At 46.9% G+C, this 13,235-nt stretch overlaps 1 protein-coding gene across 1 annotated transcript in view; it reads left to right on the forward strand.

Annotated features, from left to right (window-relative positions):
- Window positions 1-12,265, forward strand: part of R3HDM4 (R3H domain containing 4) — a gene marked incomplete at its 5' end in the record, with an annotated part of 12,765 nt that extends 500 nt beyond the window's left edge. Inside the window, 7 exons of the mRNA XM_081177517.1 lie at window positions 193-347; window positions 1,428-1,546; window positions 3,773-3,896; window positions 4,930-5,015; window positions 5,151-5,236; window positions 6,302-6,357; window positions 8,457-12,265. Of these exons, the coding sequence (XP_081033643.1) occupies window positions 193-347; window positions 1,428-1,546; window positions 3,773-3,896; window positions 4,930-5,015; window positions 5,151-5,236; window positions 6,302-6,357; window positions 8,457-8,560 (730 nt within the window). The 3' untranslated portion in view covers window positions 8,561-12,265. The remainder of the gene's footprint in view (window positions 1-192; window positions 348-1,427; window positions 1,547-3,772; window positions 3,897-4,929; window positions 5,016-5,150; window positions 5,237-6,301; window positions 6,358-8,456) is intronic.
- Between the last annotated feature and the right edge of the window lie 970 nt (window positions 12,266-13,235).

Genomic DNA, 13,235 nt, shown 5'->3' on the forward strand with positions numbered 1-13,235 from the left:
CAATAGATGCCGCTCTGCAACTCATGTTGCAGTCACGTCGGGAAGTTTTTAATGTGTGACATTTTAGTGTATTTTTGGTCTCTGTGGAAGCCGCCCAGAGTGGCTGGGGAAACCCTGCCAGATGGGCGGGGTACAAATAATAAATTATTATTATTATTATTATTAAAAACGCTTCGCTTTCCCTTTTTGCAGAAGGACTGAGGATTGTCTGCCGCCGCTGGCCAGCCCCACCCCAAAGAGATTTTCCCCGGCGAAGCGAAAGCAGTACTACATCAACCAAGCCATACGCAACTCGGATCTCATCCCCCGGGCCAAAGGGCGCAAGAGCCTTCAGCGCCTCGAGAACAGTTGAGTTGCGGGTTGGGGGCGCCTCTCCCTGCCCAGTGGGAACGCAGAAGAGTCGCAAGGGATCCGGGGGTCATCTAGTCCAACCCGCGAGGCTCGAACCCGCAACCAAGCTGCTCTGAGCCGGGGAGAGCTCTGTCCGTAGAACGCGAGGCTGTTATAAACACTGGGTTGTGGCTTTGAGTCCCCCTTGAGCTAAAAAGCCCCAGGTCACTGCAATCGCTTGAGCCTGAGACTCAGGGCTGCGAGTTCGAGGTTCACCTAGGTTGAAAGATTCTCAAGGATGCGAGTTCGAGGTTCACCTTGGGCGAAAGATTCCAGCATTGCACGGCGTTGGGCTAGAGGACCCCCAGGGAGGGGTCCCTTCTCCTCTCCTCACAGTTCCTCTAAGCTAAAAAGCCCCAGACCGCTGCAATCACTTAAGCCCGGGACTCCTAATCTTAGGGTTGCGGGTTCAATTTCTGCATTGCCCAGGTTTGGAACCTCTGCAATTCTGTGATTCTGCCAACTGAGCCGTGTTGCATAATGATAGTAAAGGTAAAGGGACCCCTGACCCTTAGGTCCAGTCGCGGCCGACTTTGGGGTTGCAGCGCTCATCACGCTTTACTGGCCGAGGGAGCCGGCGTACAGCTTCCGGGTCATGTGGCCAGCAGGACTAAGCCGCTTCTGGCGAACCAGAGCAGCGCACGGAAACGCCGTTTACCTTCCCGCCAGAGTGGTACCTATTTATCTACTTGCGCTTTGAGGTGCTTTCGAACTGCTAGGTTGGCAGGAGCAGGGACAGAGCAACAGGAGCTCACCCTGTCATTGCGGGGATTCGAACCGCCGACCTTCTGATCGGCAAGTCCTAGGCTCTGTGGTTTAACCCACAGCGCCACCCGCGTCCCAGTGCATAATGATAGGGGAAGCATTTTCCGGCCAGGGGGCCGAATTCTGTTCTGGGGGCGGGGCACCGGCCAGTGGAGGCGGGGCCAGCTGCAAAAGTGGGAGGAGCAATATATGCAGATTTCGGCTTTCTACGGTTGCTTGGACCCATTGCTAACCTGCGGAGGTGTATCGTGAATTCTGTTTTCCCCCTCCAGCACGTTATCTGATGACTCTCCTGGAGCAAGACGAATGCACAGGGGAAGACGGGGAAATCGTGCACCCGGCCAATCCGAGCATCTTCACCGAAGCCTGCAACAACGAGACGTACGTCAAGGTACGCGTTGTGGTCTCTTTTCGTTAAATTCCAGCTCTCTTCCTTGAGAGGCACAGCTCAGCTCAAGACAGAAGGACTGTTTTTGGGGGACAGGGGGCGGGCGGGTGTGGGGGACTCCCTGGTCCTGAATGGGGTGACTGTGCCCCCGAAGGACCAGGAGCGCAGCCTGGGAGTCATTCTGGACTCACAGCTGTCCATGGAGGCGCAGGTCAAATCTGTGTCCAGGGCAGCTCCATCTGGTGCGCAGGATGAGACCCTCCCTGCCCACAGACTGTCTGGCCAGAGTGGTGCATGCTCTGGTTATCTCCCGCCTGGACTACTGCCATGCGCTCTACGTGGGGCTGCCTTTGAAGGTGACCCGGAAACTACAACTAATCCAGAATGCGGCAGCTAGACTGGTGACTGGGAGCGGCTGCTGAGACCGCATAACACCGGTCCTGAAAGACCTACATTGGCTCCCAGTATGTTTCCGAGCACAATTCAAAGTGTTGGTGCTGACCTTTCAAGCCCTAAATGACCCTGTATCCCTGAACGAGCGTCTCCACCCCCATCGTCCAGCCCGGACACCTGGGTCCATCTCCCGAGGGCCTTCTGGCGGTTCCCTCACTACGAAAAGCCAAGTTACAGGAAACCAGGCAGAGGGCCTTCTTGGTGGTGGCGCCCTCCCTGTGGAACGCCCTCCCCTCAGATGTCAAGGAAATAAACAACTATCTGACTTTTAGAAGACATCTGAAGGCAGCCCTGTTTAGGGAAGCTTTTAATGTTTATGTATCACAGTATTTTAATATTTTTTTGGAAGCCGCCCAGATGGGCGGGGTATAAATAATAAATTATTATTATTATTATTATTATTATTATTATTATTATTATTATTATGCAAATTGCATCTTTTCTGTATTCAAACAAATCAACGATTCGGCAACGTTTCAAATTTGCATTTCCTAGCTGGGAATCGCATCTCGCCCCAATTCGGCTTTGATTCATTCGGTCAAATTGGCTGCGAGGTTAAAGCAAATCGTTTTGCAAGACCTCAGCTGCGACGGGAAAGGAACTTTGCCGGACCTGAGCTGCCAGATGGAAAGAGAGCCGCTTTTGCACGTTTTTAATTCTGAAAGCTTTGCAGACTTTGAAGCCGCCCGTGCTTGTCGTTTTCAGCCCTATGCAGGAATTGGGATCTGAACGAGTCTGCGTTCTGAATTCCGGAGCCTTTTTCCCGTACCCGGGTCCGGAATTTGTCTTTCGAACTCAGGTTCCAGTTGGGAGTGATGGTGCGAGATAAAGGAGGCATCGTTGTTGTTTTAATAGCATGTATCAGATTTAAGACCTTTTTTTTTTTACATATTGCAGCTTGTTTCTGCAAAACCTCAAAACGTTTTTGCATACAAAAGCAATCTTTTAATTGTTTCGCCTTATGTATCAAATCGTGTGAGCTGTTTTTATTGCTCGTGTCTTTTTAAATAAAAAATTATTTCGAGTTACCTTACCGGGAGCTATTGCTGAGCAGACTTAAATCATAGAATTGCAACCCCTACTTAAAAATCACCCACAATCGAACAATTCTTACTTTCAGAAAGTTCTTCCTGGTGTGCAGTTTGCATCTTGTTCCTCTTAACTCGGCCAACCTAAATAAATACATAAACCCCATTTCAAAATAAATACATAAACCCTATTTTAAAAACAGTGGTGCCTTGGTTCTCAGACTTAGTCCGTTCCGGAAGTCCGTTCCAAAATCCCAGTTTAAATAAAAAACAATAACATTGCAGCATATGTATCCGTGTTTATTAAAAGCATTTAAAAAAAACACAAGCAACTTAGAATGAGTTTTAGCACAAACGAAAAACTTAAATCCTTATTTCCTGATGGACTATAACTTAAATAGAAAACTACGTTTAGAAAGATTTTTCCTCCAAAAGCATTTTAAAAAAATTAAATATTATTTAAATTAAATAATAATAATAATGGATTTTTATGCATACGCAGGATAATAACCACAACCCTGAGTCTTAAGTTCCACTCGGAACCTGCACAAACCACACTTTGGGTTCTCTGGCTTTCCGCCCACTTAATCAACTCGAAAGTGGATTGATCTTCTGATGGGAATATAAAATAAAATTAACGGCCCTGCGAAACGCAGCTCTTTCCTGGTTTTTTGACTCAGGATGGGCAGAGAGGGTTGTGCGTTAATGGGATTCTCTCGTTTTTGTGTGTGTGTCTCTCTCGGCTAAGATTTGGAACGACTTCATGAACCGCTCCGGCGAGGAACAAGAGCGGGTCCTCTTGTACCTGGAAGAGGAGGCAGCGAAGAAACAGAAGAGCAGGATGGCCGAAAAAGCAGATGTCAAGTGGAAAGGTATGGAGGGTTTGGCCTGGTCTGCCTTGCAGGGTTGGTTTGCATTTCTGGTGCAAAAAAACCCTCCCCCCCTCTCTCTCCCTTCCTTCCTTCATTCCTTCTCAGTTTCTTTTTCCTTCCTTCCTTCCTTCTTTCTTTCTCTCTCAGTTTCTTCTTCCTTCCTTCCTTCCTTCCTTCCTTCCTTCCTTCCTTCCTTCCTTCTCTTTCTCTCTCCTTCCTTCCTTCCTTCCTTCCTTCCTTCTTTCCTTCTCTCTCAGTTTCTTTTTCCTTCCTTCCTTCCTTCCTTCCTTTCTTCCTTCTCTCTCTCTCCCTTCCTTCCTTCCTTCCTTCCTTCTCTCTCTCCCTTCCTTCCTTCCTTCCTTCCTTCCTTCCTTCCTTCCTTCCTTTCTTCCTTCTCTCTCTCTCCCTTCCTTCCTTCTCTCTCTCTCTCTCCCTTCCTTCCTTCCTTCCTTCCTTCCTTCCTTCCTTCCTTCCCTCTCTCTTCCCTTCCTTCCTTCCTTCCTTCCTTCTCTCTCTTTCTCTTTCTCTCTCCTTCTCTCTGTTTGTCCTTCCTTCCTTCCTTCTCTCTCTGTTTGTCCTTCCTTCCTTCCTTCCTTCCTTCCTTCTCTCTCTCTCTCTCTCTCCCTCTCTCTCTCTCCCTTCCTTCCTTCCTTCCTTCCTTCCTTCCTTCCTTCCTTCCTTCCTTCCTTCCTATCAAGTGGGCATCTGTCTTCCCAGCCCACGTTTCCAGAACATCTTTGCTCTTGAAGGGAGTTAGAGAGATTTCTGCTTTCAGCCGAACCTCCATATGCAAGAGCAGTCTACCCTCAAACGCTCCCTGTTCAGGAGCAACAGCTGGGGGGGGGGAGACTCCCTGCCCTTCCTGGCAGTGCCAAACTTACATAAAAGCTAAACAAGGTAGAAGCCCCTGGCCCCTGGCCTTCCCCTTAGAACCGCCAAAGTTCAGAGCTGGAAGGGACACCGCAGGGTCATCCATCTCAACCCCGCGCAATGCAGAAACCGCAAACCTGTTTTCCTCCTGTTTCCGTTGCAGAACACGCCACTTACACCCCGCAAGAGTGTTTCCAGCGCATCAGCCGGCGCCTGAGAACCACACTGAAGCGGAGCCGTATCCCCATGGTAGGTTTCGAACGCGGGGCCGAGGAAGAAACTAGCGCCTGGGAACCTTTGCTGTTGCAGCTTTGCCGGGGCGTGGGGTACAAATAATAAAATTGCTTTGTTGTTATTTGCCGCGGCTTCTATTTCCCCCCGCAGGGGACCCTGGAGTGCTTCGAAGATGAGCTGTTGGCCTTTTTCTCGACCAGCCCTCGTTCCGTCTACACGGCAATGATGGACAACAGGTGACCAAACGGTTCTCGCACCAGGCGCCGCGGCCGGATGGGAATTGTAGTACAGAAGGCGATGCACAACGTGGTTTTTTTGGGTTTTTTCGTACTGATAAAGCCAACAGCTGTTGGGAAATGGGAACCGGACGTATCCAGAGTAAAGGATCTATAAAGGATGGAAAATAGGAAGTTAATTTCCTATTAATTATTTCCTATTAATAATTTCCTGTTGTATTATTTAATTGTTGTTAGCTGCCCTGAGCCTGGTTTCGGCTGGGGAGGCGGGATATAAATAAAATTTATTATTATTATTATTATTATTATTATTATTATTATTATTATTATTATTATTATTAATTTCCTGGCTTTCAATCTGAATTTAGCCTGATCTTTTATTCCCCTTCCTTCCCTTTTTATGAAGATCCCCTGCTCTGGGATCCCACAGCTAATTCTCCCCTGGTCTCCTCGCTGGCCCAAATAGGACTAATTTAGCCAGCCAGCTATTGTTTATTGAATGGGTTTTCCCCCTATATTGATTTTTGAATTCTGAATTTATTGTTATTCACATTTTATACTGTATTTTATGCTGTTTTTTTCTTGTATCACAATTAAGTGTTTTAAATTTGTTGTGAGCCCGGTTTTCTGAACCGGGAAAGGCGGGGTATAAATAAAAAATTATTATTATTATTATTATTATATTGGATGGAGAGTAGGAAGTTAATTTTCTGGAGGGAGGGGGAAGTTGCCCAACGCAAGATGATAAGGAAGAGAAATCAATATAGAAATAAGTAATGATTTAAAACAGGCAGGGGGGGTGATGCTGCAAATTCTTCCGTTCCGCGAAGGTATATATAATATTGTTTTGTAAAGGGAATCGATCAATAGATGTAACGGGAATTGAACGTAAGGGAAGAATTGGGAACCTAAGGAAGGAAAAGTGAAGCAGAATTAGGAATTGGAACCTAAGGAAAGAATTGGGAAAATAAGGAAAGAATTGGGAACCAGAATTGTGAACTGAACCGAAGGAAAGAACTTGCAGAAAGGGATAAAAACGTGTTTTGTCGATCTCTCTTCTTACAGCTTCGAAAGGCTTCTTCTTCACGCCGTCTGCCAATACATGGACCTCGCTTCTGCCAGTAAGGGCTCCTTTCTGATATTATTTCGTATTTATTTTGGGAGGAAACTTGCTTGCCCATGTCGAACGGGGCTATCTCTCCCTTGCAGGAAGGGCGAGTCCCTTCGGATCCGCCTTTGCCTCCCGTTCCGGCCTCCGTGGCTGAGTGATAAGTGGAAAATAACTTTTTTTATTTAAAAAGCCCTTCTGCCCCCACCCAACTCCCGGCTCCCCCCAAAAAATCTCCTAAGGTTTTCATTCTACAGTGGTCCCTTGGTTCTCAAACTTACCGTAAATTTCGCTCCAAAACACGCACTTTTTTGCTCCGAGAAAGTAAGGGGAAATGCCTGTGCGTGTTAAGGAGCGAATGCACGGATCAGAGCCATGGCTGCCGTCAGTCAGGCAAAGCGGGAGCCACTTACACGCTCTACGAGGCTCTCACTTTGCTTTCTTTAAAGCGACCTGGAGCCAGGAAGGAGGGAGGGAAGGAGAGCCATAGCAGCAAAGCCGGCAGCAGCCGCTTACACGGGAGGAGGGAGAGACGCTAGCAAAGGTCTGCGCGCTCTCTAAACAGAGCAATGAGGCTGCAGAGAGACGGCAGGAAAGATAAAATTTAAGCAACCAGCAGCAAAATAAAACCAACCTCGAGCTCTGAGCCACGCAGTGAAAACCAGGAAGTAAAAAAAAGGGCTGGGGAGGGCATGAGGGAGAGGGGAAAACTTCGCAAATCCCCCGCGTCTCAGCTGATCGGCTGGGATGGAGCAGCTTGTTTTCAGGCAGGATAGATTTGAGCAATGTCTGGGTCCTAGTGCCCCTACCGCTTTTTTGTGCTCCATTCTATGGCGAATCCCCTGGATTCCAAGTCCTCCTCACTTGCTCAAATCTATTCCGCCTCAAAACAAGGAGCGGAAGGAAAAGGCTGCAAACTGTTAAATGGAAAAAAAAAAAAACGAGGCACAGGGCAAATACCTTAAGTATACCTTTAAAGCAACAGTGCTCTTTCCCTCCCTCCTCCCCGCGGAAAAGCTCCTTGTCCCTTGAGTTCTTTTCCTTCCCTCCCCACTTAAAACGTGGTTACAAAGCACGGATCCACATGGATCCTCAGGATTTTTGCATTGGGCTACCCCAAACTCACTGTCAGATCACATGTCTGTGGCCACAGCATGAACCATAAAAATCATACATCCACTGTTTCATTTAGAATATTTTTTCCTCGTTTTCCTCCTCTAAAAACTACATGCGTGTTATGGTCAGATGCGTGTTATAGAGCGAAAAATACGGTAATCCGTTCCGGAAGTCCATTCCGAAACCAAAGCGTTCCAAAACCAAGGCAGCGCTTTCCCATAGAAAGGAATGCAAAACGGATTAATCTGTCCCAGACTTGTAAAAACAGCCCCTAGAACAGCGATTTAACATGGATTTTGCCATCTAATGAGACCATTGATCCATAAAACGAAAGCAAGAATCAATGTGCTGTACTATAAAATAAATAAGGCAGTATTGTAGATGATAATAATAATAATAAAAAAAATTTCTTACCTGCACTGATGATGGTCATTGTTTGGGTGGAGGGCTTTTATCCATTTCCGCAGTCACACAGTCCATCCATCAGTAGCTGAACTGGGTTCCACACAGTCACAAAAGCAAATGACCCCGAAAAAGCCTGAAAAACAAAAACGCAAAATAAATAGCAAAAACAAAAGCGCCAAACTTAATCCGTTCCAGATGTCTGTTTGACTTCCGAAATGTTTGGAAACGGAGGCGCGGCTTCTGATTGGCGCAGGCGCCCCGGAAACAATAGCCGACAGCCGCGTCGGACGTCCGGCTTCCGAAAAACATTCGGAAACCAGAACACTCACTTCTGGGTTTGCGGCATTTGGGAACCAAGGTACAACTGTATTTGCTTGCTTCCTTTTGGAAAAGAACACCTGTTTTTCAAGGTGTTTAAATAAGCCAAAATTATTATCCTTATCATTATTACTACCAAACAAGCAAACAAAAAATTCCTTCCAGTAGCACCTTAGAGACCAACTAAGTTTGTTGTTGTTGTTGTTGTTGTTGTTGTTGTTGTTGTTGTTGTTGTTGTTATTATTATTATTATTATTATATCGTCCGTCTTAGGTTCTGACTACGAAGGAAAACGCCAGATGAAAGTTAGCAACAAGCACACCATCTTCCTGCCTCCGGATCCGCTTCTTTCGACTTACCTGGAGCAAATGAGCTGATGGAGGTTCCGGGTCGTCTTCCAGGGGTCCGACCCGTCCCCCCCCCCTTTCGAAATTTCTGCTTCCATTGGCTTTTTTAAAAAGTATTTAAAGGCAAATGAGTTTTGGCGGGGAGGGCGTCTCTCACCAGAGATGCTGGCGGAAGGTGTTGTCTGTGGTTGCCTAGCAACCGCCTCCCATCTCGGGTACCCAAAAGATGCAGGCCAGACGATGCTTTTGTTACCGGCCCCTCCCTCGGAGTAGTAGCCCTCTGGTCCATTTTGGAGGCCCCAATTCTGCCTGGGAAGTCCTGGATGTGGGAGCCCCATCACCTCCATCACCCCCAAACCATGCTGAGCTTCGTTCACGGCGAACCCCAAAAACTGGAACCCCCTCGAAACTGGTGTAAAAGTTTTGCAGTCGGTTTTTGTGGGTTTTTTTGCAGAGAACCCCCCTTTTCCCCGCACCCCACAGACAGCCATAGACCCACAAACCGGGGAGGGGGGTGTCACCCCCAAACCCAATATCATCTGATTCGCTCCCAATCATAGCCGGGCAAACGTTTCGCAGCGAAAACACCCCGCGTTTTGCAGCGCCCCAAAAACGGAGCCATAGACCCTTAAACTCATTGGGGTTTTAGGGGGGGTGACCCCCGGGTTTGAGGGTCTATCTATTGCTATGTTTTTTTGGGGTGCCGCAAAACACAGGGTGTTTCTTCACCGCGAAAAAAGGACCGCAAAACTTTGGCACCAGTTTTGAGGGGGGGTCCTGGATTTTGGGGTTCGTAGTGAACGAAGCTGCTTGGGGCTGGTGGGAGAGGGAGACCACAAAGTTTTTTGGGGGGCTGGGTGAAAACTCGTCCCTTTTTTAAGGCCGCACACCCCAAAAGTAGGGTTGTGTTGCGTCGTTCGACTCAGTTGGCCCAGGCCGCTTGATTTTTAAAACAATCCTTTGATTTTAAAATGCTGCCCGTAATTTAGTCTGCAGGCAATTTATAAAAATGCGTATATTTTTAATAGGTCCCTCCTTTTTTGAAAAAACTGGGATTTATAAATGGCTCAGTGCAAATGGGCTACAGCTCCTTTTCCCCCCTGGAAATAAAAGCATCGCATCTCAGAGTTGGAGAATTTGTAAAGGGGCGATTTCTCCAACCCAATTTGACACAGTCGTGTTTTTTTATTTTTGCGTTTTTGCAGTGCGAAAAAAGGGAAATCCTTTGCTTTTTGCTTTTTCGGGAAAAGCTTTCCTCTCCCCTGCAAGCTTTCTGGAAAGAACTACCACGGCTCTCCTATCGGTTGTTTTTGCAGTCGCCGTTCTGACCTCCTGGAGACAATTATCTATTTATATATATATCCCTGGTTTTTGAAAAGCAAATGTTAGAGAGCTGGCGTTATAACGGCTGGCTTCAGCTTCGGCTCGGCTCGATTTTAAAGCGGCAAAATTTGGGTTTTCCCACAAGCGCCTTGAATTCTGAATAAATTTTTTTGGGGTGTGTGTGCGCAAGACCCTTTTTTTCAAGTTCGGCAGAGGATCGGGTCCGCCTCGCGGGGGGGGGGGGGGTCGTGCCAGGAAACGGCCGCCAATCCGATCCGGCTTCTGGGCAGAGGTAGACTGCTCTTGGGACTGGAGGTTCTCTCTCTTAGTTTCTATGGGCTTCGTTAGTGTCTGTCTCAACGCTCTTTTATTATGGGATGGCGGGGACACAACGCCTCTTGGAAATTGGGGTCCCTCCTGCAAACACCTTCAGGAGGAAAAAGTGTTCTAACTGGCCTTAATGGTGCTTCGATTCATAATCTGAATTTCTCTGAATTTTGGGGGTCGGGTCGTATTGTGTCTGTAGCGAAACCACCCCCCCCCAAAAAAAAACACAGCAGCCATCCGTTCTCAGCCGAACTGCCTCATTTTCTAAACGTATGAATGACAATTGCAGGTTCCCCCTTTATTTTGCCAACCACCTCCCAAGTTGTCAGAAGCCAGCCTGCATTTTGTAAAATGTAATATAGTGTATTTTTAAAGATAATAGGTGTGTATCCGTACGTTTTATGGCCAATGGATTCGGATTTTGTTTTCGGTTTCCCCCCAAATTGCTATCTACTGATGAAATGACCCCGGCAATAATAATAATAATTAATTATCCCATCTTCTTTGCAACTGGTTCATTCGTTTGGTTTCCCCCCAATTTGCTCTGTCGTGCCATAAAGTGAGTTTTTTAAAATATTAAATTAAATTGAAACGTGCATCACCGCCGGTTCCAAAGAAGTCTACGCAAGTTACTAGACCTCAAAAAGGAATTTAGCCGAGCCTGCTCCTCGGGAACGGATTCCTTTCCCTCCGTAGGGCAGGGCAGGGAAACCTGTGGTCTTTCGATAGTTAGAATCGTAGAATTGTAGAGTTGGAAGGGACCACGAGGGTCACCATTAATTGAATAAATTAATAAAATAAAAAATAATAATTCAGGCAGGGGGGCGACAGGGAACCTCCTCCCAGGATATCAGGCCAGAGGGTCACTATTAATTGAATAAATTAATAAAATAAAAAATAATACAGGCAGAGGGGCAACACGGAATCTCCTCCTGGCATATCAAGTCATAATTAATTGAATAAATTAATAAAATAAAAATAATTCAGGCAGGGGGGCGACAGGGAACCTCCCAGGATATCAGCCCCGAAGGTCATCATTAATTGAATAAATTTTTAATAAAATAATAATACAGGCAGGGGGGCGACAGGGAACCTCCTCCCAGGATGACAGCCCTGAAGCATCTTTGTCAAAGGCTCTTTGCATCGGATGCGATTGGATCCTTTAAAAAGGACAAACCTGGATGAGGCTTCCTGCTGCATCTCTGTCTGATATACTGGTCTGCCCTTCACATGCTAGTTTGAATTCCGATCTGTACAGGGGATCGATTTCTGACCTTGGGGAGCCTTGGCTTCAACCAGTGGTGATCAATAAAAGATAGGAGCTGAGATTTCTGCATTGCACGGGGTTAGCCGGGATGACCTTTGAGGGGCCCTTCCAACTAGGAATCATCGGGAAATAGAGGGTCTTATAAATCAGTTAAATTATTGTCCTTTTCCTCCGGCTACTGATCACATGTGGATTTTTATTTCGATTGTTGCATGCTCAGAAAAATATACCAAAGTTGAGTTTTTGTGTGAGTGTGTGTGTGGTTTTATGATGATCCGCAATGTCCCTTTGCAAATGTTCTTATTGAGAGTTGTTGCACTTATTGTGATTTTTCAGACTTTTTCCGAGACAATGCCACAATTTCTGGGGGTTTTTTTGGGAAAGGATCTCTTCTTCCTCTTGTGTTGCCACGATGGTGTCAAAACAGTGGGATTTTGTGGGAAGGCAGCCAAATTCGTGGGGTTAACTTGGCCCTAAGAGGAAACACATTTCCCCCTGAAATATACTTAGGGGGTTTGTTTGCAAGTTTGCAAGCTCCCCCTATTTGGGGGAAAACTCCCTTCCTGCAGAAATCTAATCTGCCAAGGAAACCACTGCCCAACCTTTCTAATTTTCCACGTGCAAGAAGAATTTTTTGGGGGGGCATTTGAACACGAAACACGCCCCCCCAATACACACTTTCCTTGCACTACAATGGCGCAGAGAACTTCCTTCTGCCGAATGTACAAACCAACTTTGCATTTTCCAGAACAACAAAACGTCGTTCCGCGTAAGATGTTTTTCGTGTAAATAATAATAATTAAAAATCGTGCTTTTAAGAGCGGTGTTGCAGTATTGCTTTTCTTAAATGCAGAAAGGGGACTCGTTGGGGAGGTGGGCAGGGAGAATGGCTTGTATTTCCAAGCCGCAGACAGAAATCCAACAGGTGAGGTGGTGGATTTCTGCATTTTCGTCGCTGCTGATTTCCAGGAGCCTGAGAACGGTGAGAGTTGGGAGGCAGAAAGGGTGAGTGTAGCTATCTCAGGAGGAGGAGGTGAAATCAAACTTGGTTTACCGGCCCTCTGGAAGTTGGGAACAAAGGCGTGCGGCCCTTCCGCTGCGAAGGACTCCGACCCCACTCAGCCATCAACGATGCCTCCCAGTTTGCAGATGACGCCAAACTGGGATGGGGAACAAATGCCGCAGAAGGCAGAAATGAGATTTGAGATGACCTTAACAGATTGGAGAATTGGGCCCGTGCAAATTTTAAGTTGGAGCGTAATAATTATTTCACTATGAATATACTTCTTCTTAATTGTATTTCACTGTGGGTTAAACCACAGAGCCTAGGACTTGCCGATCAGAAGGTCGGAGGTTCAAATCCCCATGACGGGGTGAGCTCCCATTGCTCAATCCCTGCTCCTGCCAACCTAGCAGTTCGAAAGAACGTCAAAGTGCAAGTAGATAAAAAGGTACCACTCCGGCGGGAAGGTAAACGGTGTTTCCGTGCGCTGCTCTGGTTCGCCAGAGGCCGCTTGGTCATGCTGGCCACATGACCCGGAAGCTGTACGCCGGCTCCGTTGGCCAGTAAAGCGAGATGAGCGGCGCAACCCCAGAGTCGGCCACGACTGGACCTAATGGTCAGGGGTCCCTTTACCTATTAAAATACTTCTTAATTGTATTTCGGTTGAACAATGACTTGGGTACACTACATATTTTGTTATGGGCAAAGGCTTGAGATACCTATTAGGTCCATCGATTACTATATAGTCAGATTGTTTATTTCCTTGACATCTGGTGGGAGGGCGC

Source organism: Podarcis bocagei (genome assembly GCF_964188305.1).
Source record: "Podarcis bocagei genome assembly, chromosome: 18".
Classification (NCBI taxonomy): Eukaryota; Metazoa; Chordata; class Lepidosauria; order Squamata; family Lacertidae; genus Podarcis; species Podarcis bocagei.